The sequence below is a fragment of the Polypterus senegalus genome, chromosome 16 (assembly GCF_016835505.1).
Source record: "Polypterus senegalus isolate Bchr_013 chromosome 16, ASM1683550v1, whole genome shotgun sequence".
Lineage (NCBI taxonomy): Eukaryota > Metazoa > Chordata > Cladistia > Polypteriformes > Polypteridae > Polypterus > Polypterus senegalus.
Window position 1 is genome coordinate 5,136,170 of NC_053169.1, and position 19,867 is coordinate 5,156,036.

The 19,867-nt window shown below is 43.4% G+C and overlaps 1 protein-coding gene across 2 annotated transcripts in view; it reads right to left on the minus strand.

The window, feature by feature from the left end:
• Positions 1-19,867, minus strand: part of LOC120516824 (adipocyte plasma membrane associated protein) — a 71,173-nt gene that overhangs the window by 43,020 nt on the left and 8,286 nt on the right. For both annotated transcript variants that reach the window (XM_039738776.1, XM_039738777.1), the window contains exons 3-5: positions 10,149-10,264; positions 3,866-3,958; positions 833-949 (exon numbers count right to left, since the gene is read on the minus strand). In XM_039738776.1, the coding sequence (XP_039594710.1) occupies positions 833-949; positions 3,866-3,958; positions 10,149-10,264 (326 nt within the window). The remainder of the gene's footprint in view (positions 1-832; positions 950-3,865; positions 3,959-10,148; positions 10,265-19,867) is intronic.

Below are 19,867 nucleotides of genomic sequence, written 5' to 3' on the forward strand. Positions count from 1 at the left end.
CTTTGAAAACCTTGTGCAGTTTGCTGCATTCAAGATATGTCAACAGAAACAGAACTTGATCAGCAAATTTCCCTGAAGCACAAGTGTGCCAAATTGCAACAAAACTAATCCACTAGAGCGGAGTTGTTTCATGTGGACAGATAGACAGACAAGATCACCACTGTAGGTGCTTTTCACATTATACACACATGTACCCTGTCAGTGATGCCAGGGGCAACGACCCGGCCGGGACGCCGTGAGGGACCGGAAGAGGGTCAGAGCCCACCCTGGATCACGTGTGGGCCGCCTTCTTGGTTGTTCTGGGGGCCACGGGTACAGGGCATGGAAGCTCCACCCTGTAGGGGCCTGTGGTCACCGCCAGGAGGCGCCCCAATGCCTTGCGGACCTGTTACCCCAGCACTTCCGCCACACCAGGAAGTGCTAGGGGGAAGATTTAGGACGGCACCCGGAGAGCTGCCGGGAGGACAGCCAGCACTTCCGCCATGCTGGGGCGTGGCCAGAGGAGGAATGCCGGGAACACCTGGGGCTCATCCAGGGACTGTTTAAAAGGGGCCGTCTCCATTCATTCAAGGCTAGAGTCGGGTGGAAGGAGGACAAGGCAGAAGAGAGTGGAGGTGGCCCAAAGAAAGGCACCTGAGTGGCCAGGACTGTGTTGGGGTTTGTGCACTACTTTGGACTGGGTCTGAGTGACCATTTATTTGTATATATTTGTGTAAATAAACGTGTGGTGGTTTGATGAACAACATGTCCGCCTGTCTGTGTCCGGGCCGCGTCCACAACCCTCAAACCAGAACAGAGTTGCATTTAAATTAAACAAGAAAAAGGCACAAACCTGAAACTGGGTTAACTTCAAACAAGCCGAGGTAAGCATCAGCTACAAACAGAGTTCCATTTGGGCCTACACGAATACCCAGAGGTCGTCCACAGGTTGGCTCATTCTCTCGAGAACCTTTTGAAAGAAAGAACATTTTAATTGATGGCAAAAAAATTACCAACCAAGTGACTGATTTCCATTTGGACTCAACACTGGGGGTTTTGCATGTTTCATCCAGAGTCCTAAAACTTCCCTGTCATGAAGAACAGTGATCTCAAGATGGCATAAAATGCAAACGACAAGCAATATTAGGCAGTGGCCTTAAACGCTGGAATTCTAACATGCCAGCACCACATTGGCGTACACCAGCAGTGAGGGAAGCTGTCAACAAGCCATAATATATTAGCAGGGCTATTTCCATTGTCACACATGGGAGGCAGTCGACGGGCTAACGTAAATGTACCGGACCAGGGGTTGGCAATGCACACTGACAATTTTTCTGCTTCCTCTGCCTTCAGATTGCCTTCAGATGGAAATCCCACCTGACTGCACTTCTGGCTTCAGTTCTGATCTCACTTCCGGTTTGGACTCTCAAAGCACGTCCCTCCCCTGCCTACCCTCTATAAATCGGCCATATTGTCGGTTATTTTTAGTTCAGTTGTGGACTCAGTCTTTTAAGATAACTCAGATTTTTACTCTTACTTAAAGCTCTTCTTGGATACCCTAATCCTTTTTCTTCATTTTGTGCCTTTCTTACACCACATTTGACCAAGGGGTGTTGCAGGACATCACAAAGGTTGTGCTCAGCATTAGCAGGGAAACATTAACCTCTAACGGTGAAAGAAGCAATTTCAGGAATTCCAATCCCTCATGAATATGCCCATCAGTGAGGAGTTCAGTCTACTCCTTCATCTGAAGTTGCTAAAGTAACTAAAATTCTCCAGAGAAGCGAGGCTACAGGGGTTGTTGAGATCCAAAAAGAAATGCAAAAAAAGTTTAGACAACATGTGGGCAGTTTCGGTTAACATGTGTCTTCTGTTAGCGGTTATTCAACACTGGCAGGCAGGGGTGGTGGTTTGAGTTTTTAAAACAAAGGATAAAATTGGATTTTTCAGGTCCCAAGGATCACGCTCCTCAACCTTCTTCTAACAAAAAGTGTATGCCGGGGTGCTCAAATAGAGACAACCTCAGACCAAGGAGGAGCAACGTTCATTTCATCCTGGCCATTGAACAGTAGACATACTCTCAGCCCTTACACAAATACTTTCAGGGTTGTGGTAGTTTGCCAGTCCCGTTTAGCTAAGATTTTTCCTAGTTCAGAAAGCACATGATCACGTAGAGTAGTTGAACATTCTTTCTACAAAAGTATGGCAATCTGGGGTCAATTTGGCATGTCACTTGGCTGCTTCATTTGTGGGACGAGATATGAGTTTACTCACTTAGTGTTAAGTCTAATCTGTTCAATTTGGGCACAGGACTCTGCCAGGCTTGTGTCTCACCTCATCTCCTCACTTGTCCTAGAAATAAAGAGGCAGCCAACGCTTGGAGAGAACCCAATTTAGGAATATGGGGGTTACATCTCTGCCATATGTGCATGATGTCATCCTCTCAGCCTTATGAGACTATGATCTCTGATACACACTGAAGGGATACAATGAGGCCAAGAGGACAATTAGCACCTCCAAATATGGGATTATGGTCGTCTCTTGGCAAAAGAATGGCTGGTTGCTTGTAGGCCTCTAATGAATGAGTCTTGTCCACGGTCATAAGACTGACTAATGTATCGGTGTGGCAGCTATTTTGAGGACATTGTACCAGACTATGGGAGGTCTTCAGAAGATGATATAGATTTAATGGCCTCTCAACATCCTCACCTAACATTACCAGATCTGGGTAGTGACCAGAATAAGACTGTCAGTTAAATTAGCAGAAATGTAGGCTAGCGTTACTGTGACACATTGTAAAGCCCAGCAATATAGGACAACTTCAGAGTCAAACTGCTACTTCTCTGGATCAAATGGTGCGAGTCAGAGAGGACTGGAATAAAGTTAGTCTGCACCCTGGATCTCCAGCAGAGGGCACTGAGATAAGACACATTTAACACTGCGCTTCACCCCAGACCTAAACAAATAAACACGGTCTGCTTGGGCTCTGAGGATGCAGGGTGCACATGCAGCCATTAATTCATGATTGCTGGATGACAATCGGGAGGCACCTGTGCCCGACTATATTATAAAGGGAGCCAGAGCAGAACAGAGAGGGAAAAAATATCAAGAGGAATACAGAGAAAGGAGCCAGAGGTTAAAACGAGTGTGCAAGAATGAAAGGGATGGTAGAATTGGGGCAGAGAGAGTGCAGTGTTATGGAATGAAGGCAGGTGCTCAAGATGGTGGACCCAGAAGAGCGTGAGGCCAGTGCTAGAAGAGTCAGGTCACTCCTGCTGAGTGATGTGGAAGTTGGAGCGACCAACTGCTTCATGAGTACTTCAAGGATGAGATGTGACATCCCAATGTGGCTCTCTGCAGACGCTGAAGGACTTAAAAGACTGACTACACCCGTTGGTACACCAATTCCTGCCTGTTACAGTATGTGTCTTCACTTGATTAACTCATCCCGGTCATGACTATCATGATGGCTCTGGGCTTAAGGACACGATGGCAGCTGCAGCCTGACTGTCACAGCACGGGTCATTGGGGAAAAAACTCAAAGGCAGACTCGGAACACAAAGGAAGGATTACATCCCAGCCGACATGGGACTGCCTGGAAATTCCATGAAAAAAAAAGCTGGAGTGTTGTTTTCTGGTGTTCAAGGAGTTTAAAGTGAGACTTTCATCAGGAGAAGGAAAAATGGGCCACTTGTGAAGTGAAACATGTATAACACTCATAAATGTTTATGTCACCACACACTAGTAATAATTAAACAATATGAGACTTAAAAAAACAAATCATAATGGAATGAAGGAGCAAGGAATCAAAATCTTTTCAAGTGCTGTGGGCTTTAAAAATCCTTAAATCAAACTAAACAAACTTCAGGAAACTGTCTCCTCTTACCACAGGGAGGTCTTCCTAGGGTTGCCACCATATGCAGGCTATTGCCTTCTATTTTTATGATCTTTCCATCGGCCGTTCCAGTATAGAGAACATCTACAAACAAAAAATAAAACCATTAAGGGCACAGCAAACTTTCCAAAACAGTGAAAGAGGGTGACCACCTCATGTGGGCAGGTCTTCCCAATAATTGCATTCTTACTTTTGTAGGTGCAGACTGTCTTTACAATGAATATGAAATAATTTAAAGACATAAAGGGGTGGCCATGTACTAAATGGCACTGCCTTATAAACAAATCCCAGCCCATCTGTGTGATGTGTTTATTCCCTCCCCATATCCATTTGGGATCTCTGGCTGCTTCTCAAACCTGACCCCATGATTAGAACGGTTTATTCCATTTCCTCTACAAACAAACATCTTCAGATTTGTAGAACTCAACGTCCTAGCACGTTTCACACGGACTGCTGGGTAAATGTGGTTTTTGATCATTAGCTGTTTGTTGGATTTCATCGGATTGGCTGGCCCAGCGCTGACTCAGCTGTTGAATAGCCAATAGGGGGAGGCAGCTTGATGGCCGAGGTCTCCAGGACTCTGAACAACTCCAAATCCTATTATAGGATATCATCTACTGTTGAATTCTGCTCTGTATTTGTAACATTTCTACTTCACTATTATATTGTATTGAGGATGACTTGTGTTCTGTTCTGTGTATTGTTTTGTATTAACACACCCACTGAACGCCCAGCCTACCTGCAAAGGGGTCTCTCTTTGAACCGCCTTTCCTGAGGTTTCTTCCATTTTTTTTTCCTTGTCTTCTTAGAGAGTCAAGGCTGGGGGGCTGTCAAAAGGCAGAACTCCTTGTGTGATTTTGGGCTCTATAAAAATAAACTGTATTGTACGTTATTGTATTGTTGCACTTCTAATGTCAATTCTAGTATTTTCTGTAGTGGATGTTCTATAAACACTTGTATATTTAACATGATTCGAGTTATAAATGACCTCACTGACATACACCGTCTGTACTCTTGCTCTTGAAGGTTTCCTTTGTGTCTGTAAAAGTCATGTTGGATTAAAGCAAACGCTAAATAAACGTAAATGTGAACAACACTAAAAAGCTTGCTGACAGAAGGCCCCTTTCATGCCGCTTCAGCAGTTTCTTCTGATTTTATTTATTACAGAACCCTGAGCCTTGGCAATTTGTTAGCACACTTTATTAACTCCAACGTTAAATTGGCAATTGGAAGAGTCGTTTGAGTTAATTAGAGAAGAGCATCCACTTGAATCCCCCGAGGAAGCTAAATTAAATACGCATTGCTCTGAAAACACCAAAAGCAAACAATAAAGCGAGAGCAGATGGCGTGACACCACCAAAAGAGCAGAAAGGAAAGAATAAAGTCACAGAGTTCCAGAAAACTGAAATCGAAGATAATGAAGAATCGGTGAGGCTCAGTGCAGAAGGTCCGATTTCTGTATTACCTTCTACCCGGTTAACTGCTGCATTGTTAATAGATTTATGTACACCCTGGTTATTTTAAGGAACATTTTCATTTGCTCCGATGACTCCTAGCATTAATGAAAGAAAAATGTCTTTGAAGTAAAATCAAAGTAAAATTACAGACAACGGGGTGTCAGATTTGATGACTGGCGGAGATTTCTGATTTTGTCGCCGGAGAATGTCAGATTACATGACTAATTATTGCTTGGGGTGTCAAATTAGACGACTGTTTAATGACTTTCCAGAATATTTTTACGTTTCTAAATGTATTGTGAGCTCACCCCTTTACCTGACAGCCAATAATGTGCTGCCTGACGGAGTCCATGCCTGTGGGAAGGGTTTAAAGGTACGGCGACTTCAGCCACAATCTCAACTGTTAATTTCTTAAACGTTGTCACACACGTGTGAATGGGAGGCAGCTAAAGGCCTGAAAGAAGGTCATTCCACGCCAGGCCAGGGGAGAGTGACAGAGTGCATTAATCCTCTCTCTATTATCTCTGCAGACTCAACATGGGGAAATCCCGCCTTAGTCCGACAACATCACTTCCGGTTCCTGTCTTGATGACGTCACTTCCCCTGACCAACCTTAAATACCTGCCAACTATCCATCCATCCAGTATCCAACCCACTATATCCTTACAGGGTCACTGGGATCGGCTGGAGCCAATCCCAGCCAGCCCAGGGCGCAAGGCAGGAAACAAACCCTGGGCAAGGCGCCAGCACACCACAGGGCACACACACCAAGCACACACTAGGGGCAATTTAGAATCACCAGTCCACCTAACCTGCATGTCTTTGGACTGTGGGAGGAAACCGGAGTGCCCGGAGGAAACCCACGCAGACACGGGGAGAACATGCAAACTCCACACAGGGAGGACCCGGTAAGCGAACCCGGGTCTCCTAACTGCGAGGCAGCAGCGCTACCACTGCGCCACCGTGCTGCCCCTCCCTGCCAACTACCCTCAGTTAATCAGTTGTGGGTACTAAACGGACGCATTGAAACCTCCCCCACGGAGCCCAACACCAGAATGGGTAGGGGGATCTATATATATTTTTTTTTATCCCAATAAATATGTTATGAATTCGTAAAAATAATTTTATGTATGTATTTCTATAATGTTAGTCAGTCAGTTAGTCATTCTCCAATCTCCAACCCGCTATATTGTAATTTCTGTAAATTTCTATACATTTTTTTATCCCAATAAACATGTTATGAATTTGTCAAAACACTTCTGTTTTCCTTTGTCACGGCCGTCCATTAAGCAGACAAGTTCCCAGTTCTGTTTTGGACTCAATCTGTACACAACTGTGCATCTTATTTTGCTCTTCTTCAGTGTGACAAGAATACACAGGAGACATCAAAGGTTTTGGGCCAGCCACCCGTGTAATATGCCCTGGCCTCAAATGGGCAATCGTCATGTGTAGTGTTTGGTACAAAGTCCAAGACAGAGATGTAAAGATGGCGGCTTTAAACCCTATGATCCGAAGGGACGTCATCATAGGCGCTGGAACCGGAAGTGACGTCATCCTGGCCACCAGGACTAGAAGTGACATCATCCTGGCCGCCGGGACTGGAAATGGCGTCATTGTGGCCACCAGGGACCAGAAGTGACACCGTCCTGGGTGCCAGAACCAGAAGTGTTGTCATCACGGGCACAGGGAACCCAGAGGGATTTCCCGTGAATGGTCTGCATGAGAGAGAAAGTCAGTGCACATTGATGACATCCCACTCCAAACTGGAGTGGAATTATCCTTATTCAGGCCCATTAACTGCCTCCCATTCACAAGTGTGTGACAGCAGCCAAAGCTCAAGTAGACAGGTAGCTGCCCCAAAACCTTTTTGTGTGTCAAGGCCGATTATTTCACAACATACAACATCTGACACACAGGCCTCTGTTCTGTTTTTTATTTTTTTGTGATTTTATTTTTTTATTTTTTCTCCAGCCGTCTGGAGTTTTTTTGTTTTTTCTGTCCCCCCTGGCCATTGAACCTTACTCTTATTCGATGTTAATTAATGTTGATTTATTTTATTTTATAATTGTGTCTTTCATTTTTCTATTCTTTAATATGTAAAGCACTTTGAGCTACTGTTTGTATGAAAATGTGCTCTAGAAATAAATGTTGTTGTTGTTGTTGTTCTGTTTGCAAGGCCCAAAACACAAAACACCTCCATCTTTCCTCACTGTGGCATTATATGCATTGTACTTGTAGGCGAGTGCTCAGTATTTATCATCTCTCACACACACACACACACACACATCCAAAGATGACGACGAGATTAGGAATGAACTCAGCATACCTGCTAAGCATTCATACGGGCACCAGCACTGCCCGTCAGCTAATTGGCTACTAAAATGCAGCAGCCTTTGGAACACTTTGGAAGTCTGAAACTGTGCTGAATTGCTGTCTCTGAGTCAAGTCATTGCAACTTCTGCAAGTGTTACCCGACATCCTCAAGGAGATCCAGCAGCTACAGTCATCACGTATTGTGCCACAGGCTTTAAAAACACACACACACACACACACACACACTGACATTTCAGATGCAGGTTATTAAACCAGTCACCCAGCTTTATAGACTGGGTATAAACAGTAACGAGTAACAGACACGAGTGACAGCAAGGGGGCCCAGTTTTAGTATCTTGAGCACGGGCTGTGTGCGTCCACATGAATGTCAGGTTAAAAGAGCTAAAGGACAGTTTAAGATGCTCTGTACCTCACATGAAAGACATTCTTCAGAGCAAAGAGAAGCACAGCCAGAGAGCTTTATTTTTAAACATGCGTCTCTATAGACCACCCTTGATTAACTACAAAACTTAAGCCACAAAAAATGGAAGACTACTAAATATGTATACTGTTCGCAGTTCTAACATTGGAAAAAGCAGAGAAAAGCAAGTAAATCCTCCCCTTCAGCAACTCAAATCTGAGCTAAAATCTCATGCCCCAAACCATCAGCAACAAGCAACTCACCCTACGCCCTAATAGTCTTTACACTCAGGGCACTGAACGGCTCTCTCACGCACAGTCATCTGCTAGTGAATAAGGATCTGCATTGGTAATCAGCCTCTTACGATGGACCTGACTAGAGTTCTTCTTCTGTCTTAATTTTGCTTTCTTTCATATTCTTTTCTCCTGATTTTGGGAGTTTAGTTTATGTGCTGCATCATTTTATTTGTGTAACAGTTATTTTCATTTTGTTTTATGTCTTCTCCCCAGACACCGTAACCTTGAGACTCCTTTGCATGGACGTAATGCCGGCCTGCTTATCCCAGAAGTCAGCATCATACTTGCACTGCAGATATAAATCATTTAGATAGGAATATAAGTAACAAGCTGGTGAAGTTTGCAGATGATACCAACATAGGTGGATTAGCAAATAATTTGGAATCCGTTATATCATCACAGTGGGACTTGGACAGCAGACAGGCTTGAGCAGATTTGTGGCAGATGAAATTTAATGTCAGTAAATGTAAAGAATTACACATAGGAAGTAAAAATGTGAGGTTTGAATACACAATGGGCGGTCAGAAAATCGAGAGTCCACCTGATGAGAAGGATTTAGGAGTCGTAGTGGACCCTAAGCTATCAACTTCCAGGCAGTGTTCAGAAGCCATTAAGAAGGCTAAAAGAATGTCAGGTTATATAGCGCCTTGATGTGTGGAGTACAAGTCACAGGAGGTGACGCTCAGGCTTTATAACACACTGGTGAGGCCTCATCTGGAGTCCTGCGTGCAGTTTGGGTCTCCAGGTTACAAAAAGGACATAACAGCACAAGAGAAGGTCCAGAGAAGAGCCACTAGGCTGATTCAGGGCTACACGGGATGAGTTATAAGGAAAGATTAAAAGAGTTGAGCCTTTACAGTTTAAAGCAAAAGAAAATTAAGAGACCTGACTGAAGTGTTTAAAATTATGAAGTGAATTTGTCCAGTGGATCGAGACGGTGACTTTAAAATGAGTTCATCAAGAACACGCAGGGGGACACAGTTGGAAACTTAATGAGAAATTTCGCACAAACATTAGGAAGTTTTTCTTTACACAAAGAACAACAGACACTTGGAATAAGCGAATAAGTAGTGTGGCAGACAGTAAGACTTTAGGGACTTTCAAAACTCGACTTGAGGTTTTTTTTGGAAGAAATAAGTGAATAGGACTGGCGAGCTTTGTTGGGCTGAATGGCCTGTTCTTGTCCAGATTGTTCTAATGTTCACCCTTTCCTCCTTTGCAGATAAATCACAACAAATCTCTGACGGTTCGTATGTTTTTTGCTGGCTAGTATCAGTCATTACAGAAACATTTACACCAGCCTGTCTAGCACCAACACTTGTGCCACAGTCAAAATCACTGCGATCACATCTTCCCCCCAATTCTGGGGTTTGATGTGAACATAAACTGAAGCTCCTGACTGTAACTGCATGACATTATGCATTGTGTTGCTGCCACATGATCGGCTGCACACATAAGCAGGCGTTCCTAATAATCTGTCCACTGAATGTACGTTTGTCCCAGTGAGACTGACCTTAGCCCAACCAGAAGAACTGTGTAATATTGGAGCAACTACTCCGATGTCATCCCGCTTTCTAGTCTACTAACAGAGACCAAAACCTGTCATCTGTCAGCCTGGAATGTTTTGAACTCTCTTGCTAAAGTGGGAATCCCTCTGTCTACAAAATTATACTGGGCTTAAAATAAAAATGGCCAGGAAAAAAGTTGATAAAGTGTGCAAATAATATCTATCTAAAATTTAAAATGAAAAAAATCCAAAGTGGAGAAGCGTCTCTGGTCATTCTCACCTCCGATATTTGCAATGGACTCTGGTCCAACAAGCTGGTCTTCAAAAAGTCTTTTTGCTTGTCTTAGCTTAATGTTCACCTCCAACGAACCGGACATAACAGGTGGCTCGCTAAAGCTAAAAGAAGAAGAAAAAAAGAAAGATGAATGTCAGGCGCACCTCATAGTGATGCGCATCTCAACCCACTTTATTGATCGGATTTTTTTTTCAAACTACCAGTTTGAGTGAATTGATTCATTTGATTGGTTTATTTTTATTTTTAGAACAAATCACAGCACAGAAACTGCACTCGTTAAAGTAGTAAATGACTTGCGGGTCAATGCAGACAGAGGCCATTTATCTGTTCTCATCCTCTTAGATCTGAGTGCTGCATTTGACACCATTGATCACAACATTCTTAGAAATCGCCTTAGTCAATGGGTGGGCCTCTCTGGCAGTGTCTTAAATTGGTTTGAATCCTACCTGGCAGGGAGAAAATTCTTTGTGAGTTGTGGTAATTATACTTCAAAGACACATGATATCCGATATGGTGTTCCACAAGGCTCTATCCTGGGTCCGCTGCTCTTCTCAATCTACATGCTTCCGTTAGGTCAGATTATCTCAGGGCACAACGTGAGCTACCACAGCTATACTGATGACACACAGCTGTACTTATCAATGGCACCTGATGACCCCGATTCTATTGATTCACTAACACAATGTCTGACTTGTATCTCAGAATGGATGAATAGTAATTTTCTCAAGTTAAATAAAGAGAAAACTGAAATTTTAGTGATCAGCAATAATGGATACAATGAGGCTATTAGAAATAAACTGGATACATTAGGATTAAAAGTCAAGACGGAGGTAAAAAGCTTAGGGGTGATTGTTGACTGTAATCTGAATTTTAAATCACATATTCATCAGCCCACTAGGACAGCATTTTTTCACTTAAGAAACATAAGTTAGACCTCTTTTATCACTGAAAGATGCTGAGAAATTAGTTCACGCGTTTGTTTTCAGTCGACTAGATTACTGTAACGCACTCCTCTCAGGACTACCCAAAAAAAGATATAAATCGTTTGCAACTAGTGCAGAATGCAGCTGCTAGAATCCTAACTAGGAAAAGAAAATCAGAACACATCACACCAGTCTTAGCGTCACTACACTGGTTACCTGTGTCATTCAGAATTGACTTTAAAATTCTGCTTATGGTTTATAAAGCCTTAAATAATCTCGCTCCATCTTATATATCGGAATGCCTGACACCTTATATTCCAAATCGTAACCTCAGATCCTCAAATGAGTGTCTCCTTAGAATTCCAAGAACAAAACTTAAAAGAAGTGGTGAGGCGGCCTTCTGCTGTTATGCACCTAAAATCTGGAATAGCCTGCCAATAGGAATTCGCCAGGCTGATACAGTAGAGCACTTTAAAACACTGCTGAAAACACATTACTTTAACATGGCCTTCATTTTAATCGTAATTTAACTTAATCCTGATACTCTGTATGTTCAATTCATCATAACAACTATTCATGGTGGCTCTAAAATCGGTACTGACCCCTACTCTCTTTTCTGTTTCTTTTTCCGGTTTCTTTGTGGTGGTGACCTGCGCCACCTCCACCTACTCAAAGCTTCATGATGCTCCAACAATGATGGACGGATTAAAAGGAAGAAGTCTACGTGACCATCATCATCATTCAAGCCCTTCCGTGAGAACCCTAAATCCAAAGAGGACTGTTTCATTTATGTGAGGTAGAATGTCCAGAGGGGACTGGGTGGTCTCATGGTCTGGAATCCCTACAGATTTTATTTTTTCTCCAGCCGTCTGGAGTTTTTTTTGTGTTTTCTGTCCCCCCAGCCATTGAACCTTACTCTTATTCGATGTTAATGTTGATTTATTTTGTTTTATAATTGTGTCTTTCATTTTTCTATTCTTTAATATGTAAAGCACTTTGAGCTACTGTTTGTATGAAAATGTGCTATAGAAATAAATGTTGTTGTTGTTGTTGTTGTATTTCATCAGTAGGATCCTTAAAATGAACCTTTTCACACATGCGTAACCAAATAATGCATACATAATATGTATATAATAAATTATAAATTATATATCTAACATGCAGTTACAGTACCTGACATCCTCCAGCAACTATACAGGTGCCGGTCATAAAATTAGAATATCATGACAAAGTTGATTTATTTCAGTAATTCCATTCAAAAAGTGAAACTTGTATATTAGATTCATTCATTACACACAGACTGATGTATTTCAAATGTTTATTTCTTTGAATTGTGATGATTATAACTGACAACTAATGAAAGTCCCAAATTCAGTATCTCAGAAAATTCGAATATTGTGAAAAGGTTCAATACTGAAGACACACTCTAATCAGCTAATTAACTCAAAACACCCGCAAAAGCCTTGAAACGGTCTCTCAGTCGAGTTCTGTAGGCTACACAGTCAACTTTGTCATATTCTAATTTTATGACCAGCACCTGTAGTCATTAGGTTTGATGTGCTCTCCAACTAGAAGTCACGCAGTGTGCCACACGCTTTAAACACACACACACATTTCAGTTGCAGGTTATTAAACCAGTGAGCCAGCTTTATAGAGTGGGTATAAACGATAACACGTAACAGACACGAGTCACGGCAAGGGGGCCCAGTTTTAGTACTTTGAGCACAGGCTGTGTGCGCCCACAGTAACAGGAATGTCAGGTTAAAAGACCTAAACTTTTTTAAACAACTAGTTTAAGTGAATCGATTAATTTGATTGGTTTATTTCATCAATAGGATTGGGGCTCCTTAAAATGAACTACTTCCCAAATATACTGTGCAGTACACCCCCAAAATTCGCGGGGTTACGTTCCTAGAGCACCCGTGGATGTGGTTAAAAAATGGCTTTTAAATGCCTATTTATAGTTTAAACCCTAAACACAGTACGCCTGCCCCCAAAGCACTTTAATTTCGTTGCAAACTCAGCTTAATACCTTAATACATTACCTAAAAACAGAATGTAAAGGTAAACCCGTATACTGTACAGTACTGTACTGCTATGTCTCCCGCGGAGCTAGAATGTAAAATACCGATGTTACTGCTACACGTACTGTAATTCATGCAAGCGCATTTTCTTTGATATGCGCCGTTGTTTTCTTTGTTATACGTAGAGTAAATAATTTCATTTCATTAAAATACAGTAAAATGTACGGGTACTCACCAATGATGAATGATATTGATGATGATGATGATGAAGTAGCTGTGCAGTACAATGCAGAGGATTTAAACCTCCTCGGGTGGCGCCTCTTCTTCAGGCTGTTCAGGAGGAGCCGAATCTTTGGATGGGTCTTCTTCTGGTGGAGTTTCGTTCTGGCTTTTCTTTATAGGTTTCAGGAACAATGTGATGGGAAGTTGCTACATTGTCTCCTGTAGTGAACTGCTGGCACAATTTCCATGCTTTCTCACGGATGATGTTACCGTCGAAGGGGATGTTCTTCCTGCAGTCGGTGATCCACAATGCCAAGGCAGATTCCATTCTGACGATATTTTTATTCCTTACGGTCATTACCTTTTTGGCGCCATCACAGAAACTTACAGATACAGTACTCCAGATCGCTGCTTCATTCTTCTTTATGTAGCGTATGGTGCTTTCATTAATGCCATAGTGGCGCGCTACTGCAGCATAACATTTTAGTTCCCGGAGCAAATCCAGTAGTTCAACCTTCTCCTGGAGTGTTTTAAACTTCTTCTGATGCTTAGCCTCAGTGCCATAGAAGGTGCAGCGTGATTCGGCGACATCGTGTGCGTTTAAGAATAACAAAACGATAACAAAATGGAAAACACGAGGACACTCAGCTGGAGACATGTCACAGGGCAGCAGTCAATCAGCAGCAAGGAGACATGGCTACTTTCACCATCCCAAACCGCGTTTCCCCAGCAGTTGCTTCCTGTTCTCTCTACAGCACAGTATTGCCACAAAAAAAAGCATAAAAAATTGCGGAGGAAATTTGCGCTTTCCACTAACAATAAATAGTTGGGTTCTAAGGAAAAATCCACAAACCCTGAACCGCAAATTCACGGGGGTCTACTGTATAACCAAATACTTCTTCCATAATATATGCATATAATAAATAAATGTCCTGTAAAACAACCAGATGGGACAGTTGTGATATGCACAGGAATTCCAAGGGTGGTGGCTCAACTCAAAGGTATAAGAAGAACCAGAATCTATATATATAATTCGCTAAGGCAAGACAACCATGAAAAGCACGCCGGAAGGGGCGTGGATTCACTAAGCCGCCGACAAGCGAGACACCTATGGCGCACGCAGGAAGGAGCCACGCCCACCAACTCCAAGACCATTGGATAGGACAACTCGCAGGGCCACGCCCACCAAGTCGGACGCGAGGACACAGAAAAAGTGGCGTCATTTATATTCGTCTGTCGTGGAGGCCACATGCGGTGCAGGTCAGGTTAATGCCATGTTCATGTCATGCACCTCCGAGCTACGTTGACTGTTCATAGAGGCATGTTTCTCGCGGAGGTGAATTGCCATATGCAGCGTGCGAGGGGTATCCCATGGGATCCTTAAAACATTCCTTTACGACTGAGGTTAAAACACAATGAAGTAAGCAGTCTACGAGTTTTCGGTTACAACGCATGACCGCTTGCACCATAGAAAACTGTTTTACACACTACATACAGCAATTCGCATCCGCGACAAACATGCGTTTTCTTAGATGCTCCTGCACTTTGTACACACCGCCCCCCCGTGGTCGGGTGTCTTGGTGGATTATATATAGAAAGGCAGCCAAAACCGCACAGAGCAATGAAAAGTCTTCGTGAGTCACAGGTAGGGTTACCACTTTTAATACAAACAAATAAGGGACCCATACTGCAGCGGGGGGCACATCCCTTGGGGGCCAAGACCACAGAACGCGCAATTTCATTCTCAAATACGGGACGATTCCGTATTTTATTCTGTGGGTGGTGGTGCATGGCAGTTCTTACTTAGTGGAGCGATTTGGATGCTTATTTCCGAAAACGAACGAGACTCCCCCTGCTAAATAGTTACACGACCCAACAGCGGTCGGCGTCCAAATTCTTACAGGGACAAGTGGCTTTCAGCCACGTGAGATTGAGCATTAACAGGTCTGTGATGCACTTGTATGTCGGGTACTGCACGCGCGCGCTACACTAAATGGATCAACGTGTGTCTACCCGGCGTGGGTAAGCCGTTGAACCCCATTCGTGATGCAGACCGTGGCTTGCAATTGTTCCCCACGAGCGAAATTCCCGATGCGTGCGGATCATACGCTCGCACTGATTACGTTCCTGCCCTTTGTAACCCCGGGTGACTTGGTGGATTATATATAAAAAAGCACCCAGAACCGCAAAGAACAATGAAAAGTCAACGTGGAAACCGACTGAGGCGGTGTTTGGAAAATGAACAGTCAACGTGACTCACAGGTGAGTGTGGACTGTACACAGACAAAAGCGACTCAGGTAGGGAGTTGGGGGCGGGCACATAAGCGGGCAGTGCGTACTGAACGAGCGCCGTTCAACCCCGTCCTTCGCTTTGGAAGGAGAAGGCGCACCTCCGGTTTTCAGTCACGGACAATTGTATGTTGCTTCGTAGCGTGCATTGTTGCAATGTTACTTTTCTTGGTGGTTTATTAAATTACGGATTTTTCAAATGTTTATTTTTTCCTCTGTGCTTAAAAATCATTTAAAAAGCGGCCTGATTATGCGGCGTATGCTACGCCGCGGGTTGGCTAGTACAATATAATAGACTTTTATTTTATACCAGTAAACCCCCAATTCTGTAAAGAATCGGAAATCCAAGAATGGCAATCACTTTCTGTTCCGTCCGATCTTTGGAGAGATGACAAATCATGGAGGGTGGGAGCATCCTGGGAAAGTTGTCATTTAATTAAATAAATATATTTTTACTAAAATTAACAAATTTATTAAAAGTAAAATTGAAATTTAATTGTTACATCATTTAAGTCCAAAATGTCTTTCAGTTGCTGCACTCATAAGTAAAAAAAATAATCAGAGTGCAAAGGTTTAAATGAAGTAAATTGGTAACAAAAAATTCATAAAATGGTAAATTCCAACATAGTTAATCAAAAAATTTCCTTATAAACAACATTTTTGGTAAAGATGGTTTCCTGTCCTTGAATCAGCTCTGCCTGGTATGGAGCAGTTAAAACCTCCACTTTAACGTCACACGAACGGCGGACTCTGTCCAAATACAGGTACGCTCAGACAGGTAAATCCCTACAGGTCGTGTTGTGCTGTTTGGGCGCCACCTACTGACTCAGGGAAGCCGCTGGGTTTGACTCTGGGGCGCTGAGGTGCTGTGCGCTTGAGCTTTTGGCACCACCTAGTTCCCTGATGGTGACGGCAGCAGATTTGCGTGCTGAAGTGACCATGGCGGGGACCCCAGCTTGAAGATCTACATTACTAAACGAAGGTGGTATATGCGGTGGTGTGCACGTTCACGTTCAGGCGGCAGTTGTATTGTGCACGGCTTGCTTCTGGCGTCTGGCATCTGTGCATATATACAACCTTCGTTTAGTAATGTAGATAAGTCATTTGGGTGTAAACCGACAAACCAACCAGAGTAAATGTTTGCACTGATTGACACTGTATGTAAATTCAGTAGTTTATAAAATGAACTTCTATTCTTTGTTTCTCTGATCATTCTGGCCAGGCTGTAACAGGCTGCTCCCTCTAAGGCATTTTGCCGAGGAGTACCTAAAAGATACCGTGACCAGCTATTCCCCTGCCTGATTACTGATTTGTCCTGTTAGAAGATAAGTTGCTCTCTTTAATATGATGTTACCTTTCTACCACAGACCAAACTTGACATGGCTTTCAGGAGGCTGTTCACAGGGGATTTCATTTCATCACTACACCACCATCGCCTCAAGTTCGGCAAAACTCGACTGGGTTGTGAACGTTTACTGTTTTGTACTTAGTGTTTTGTTGGATTTCTAACTAAAAAAACACAAAAGTAGTATAATAAATTACATTCTGTAAAAGTCACAGTCCACTAAACTTCGGAACTGCACACTTTATCCAGAAGACATCACTCATCTTTGTCTTGGTGGCCAGCTTTGCACACATGACTTCCTTGCCCAGTGATCACTCTCTCTCGTATTTCTCACAATTTTTTTGAATATACTGTAATCATGGCCCCAAAATATATTCGTGGAGACCCTGCACCCCTATGTGAATTTCCCCTTGGGATTATTAAAGTATCTATCTAATCCCTGCTGTACATTCTAATATAAATGAGTGTCACTGTACTGTACTTGTGTGATGATACAAGACAATCACCAGTGCCAGAGTTCTCCTTTGCCGGTGATGATTAAGTTAAAACTCAAAAAGTATCATAAGAGAAGCATGCGAGAATCAGACAGGCGGTCCTTATAGAAACCCCTTAAACGTCCACCTGCAAAATGAAAGACGTTGACAACATCATCCATGGGCTACAGCGCTCCTGTTGAGCTCCACTGAAGTTATTTGTTGAAGCTCGCAAATCGATTGCCACAATTCAAACAAACACCAGCATGCCAACCAGGCGCAGATGCTGCTTTCCAGCATGGCATAACTCTCTGTAAAGAGCAGTTGGCTGGGCAGACCTTGTTGAGCTGGCAGGATAGAAAACAGGGCATGTAAGTAAAAACCACAATCTGAAGTCTGCTTCGGCCACTCCGGGCCATTAGCATTGTTGTTTTGAAGCCAATTCTCTGTCACATTGCTTGAGGTCTTGTCTTTGCACATGGCACAATTTTCTTGCGGCCTGCATCAGGTTTTCTGACACCATTTCCCCGTATTTTGCTGCATTCATTTTACTCTCACAAGCCTTTCTGGGCCTCATGTAGAAAGACATCCCTGAATTTTAAAACCTGAATTTAAGGCAATCATTATGAAATGTAAATCTGCTAGATCAAGCCATCAATAAAAACTGAAGAAGACGAGCGAGGGAGACCACCAAGGATCTCTGAGAACTCTGAAGGAGTCACAAGCTCCAGTGGATGAGATTATATGCCCGGTGTGACCAGCTGCAGCTTAATGGGGAAGTGGCAAAGTAGAAAAAAAAATAAATAAGCATGACATCTTAGTGGAAGGCTATGACAGATAGGGGGCGCTGTCGTCCCCTTGAACCCTCAGACCAGACACCAGATAAAAGTCCAATAATTTTTATTCGGACGATAATGATGTGCACCAAGCACCCTCCAATCCACAATACTCATACACAATACAATAATTAATCACAATACTGCAATCCTCCTCTCCCAGATGCGTTGTCACCCTGCCACCCGACTCAGGTCAACCCTGGGATCACCCACAGTCCTTTTTATAGTCCTTGACCCGGAAGTGTATCTCTGTCTGTCCATGTGACTGGTAACACTTCCAGGTCAGATAAAAAAACTCCTTTTCTTCAACCTGGAAGCACGTGACTTCTTCTGTCCATGTGACTTGGAAGTACTTCTGGGCTGTATGGAAAACAAACATTTCTATGCCTCCCTGCAGCGTCCCCGACGTTATCCAGCAGGGCTGTGTATTAAAACTCCATAGTCCATGATGCCCTGTTGGAATTCGGGGCATCTCCATGTTGCAGGGAGGGCTTCATCTAGCGGCTTGGGGGTCTTGGCCGGGATAAACTGCCGGCCACAGTCCACAAGGCCCATGGGAGACTCTGAAGTGAATTTTATGAAGGTTCTAATGGTCTGATGAGACCCAAGTTGAGCTTTTTGACCACCAGACTAAACACACATCATCAAAAGCACACCATCTCCATGTCTTTTCTTGCGTCGTTGACGTGGTTATTTTGCTGCTGTTGCGGCTCTGTAAACGGATCGCCCTTTCAATGGTGGGATTGGTCCAGCTGAGGAGTTAGCGCTCCCTGCTGGATACGACCTTGCATCAAATTAGTGTTGCAAGTAACACAAAATGACAGGAGGTGTCAAGAGCAAAATTAAGGCAAAGAGGAGATTAAGGGCAGAGCCCAATGCCCCTGTATGACACTGGCACAGGGCTTTGCACAAGGTGTAGCACTTGCAGTTCATTAAATCAGAAAAACTTCTGAAGAGTCAAAACAATTCAGCAAGAAAGTGCTGTCACCCACGTGCACACAGGAGGCAGTCAGTGGGCCTAACTGAAGGTAAAACTCTGGGGCAGGGGGTGACGAAGTGCACTCATGTCTGCAGGTCATCTGATGGGAAAAACCACTTGAAGCCCAACCAGGCTCCACTTCCGCCCGCGTATTAAGCTGTTGGACCCTCCTCTTCCTCACCACCACCTATAAAGCCATCCACTTCCCTTAACCCAATAAGCCTGTTCTGGACTCAGTCCTCAGAGACAACTCAGTGGCAACATACAGGGTGGGTCTTTTCTCTGTCGCTTGTGCTTCTTTTACACTGCAATATCTGAGCGCTAATCAGACGGCAAATGAAAACTCTTTTGTAAGAAGTTGAGAAACCTCTGTAGGTCATTCTTGGGTAAATGATACTCCCCAGCAGTTAAGCAAGAGCTAACAGTGATGTAAGCGAGTTCTGTTTCCAGACATGAAAGTAGACACACCGTCTGGCTCTCAAGGACGCTGACCCTGGAGACCACAGCTGGCCTGCTGTTGTTATCAACGTCTGCTCACTTCTTACAAAGTTGTTCCTAACTCTTGCACACCGACAAGTCGTCTGTCAATGGACTCGATAAAAACATTCACTCC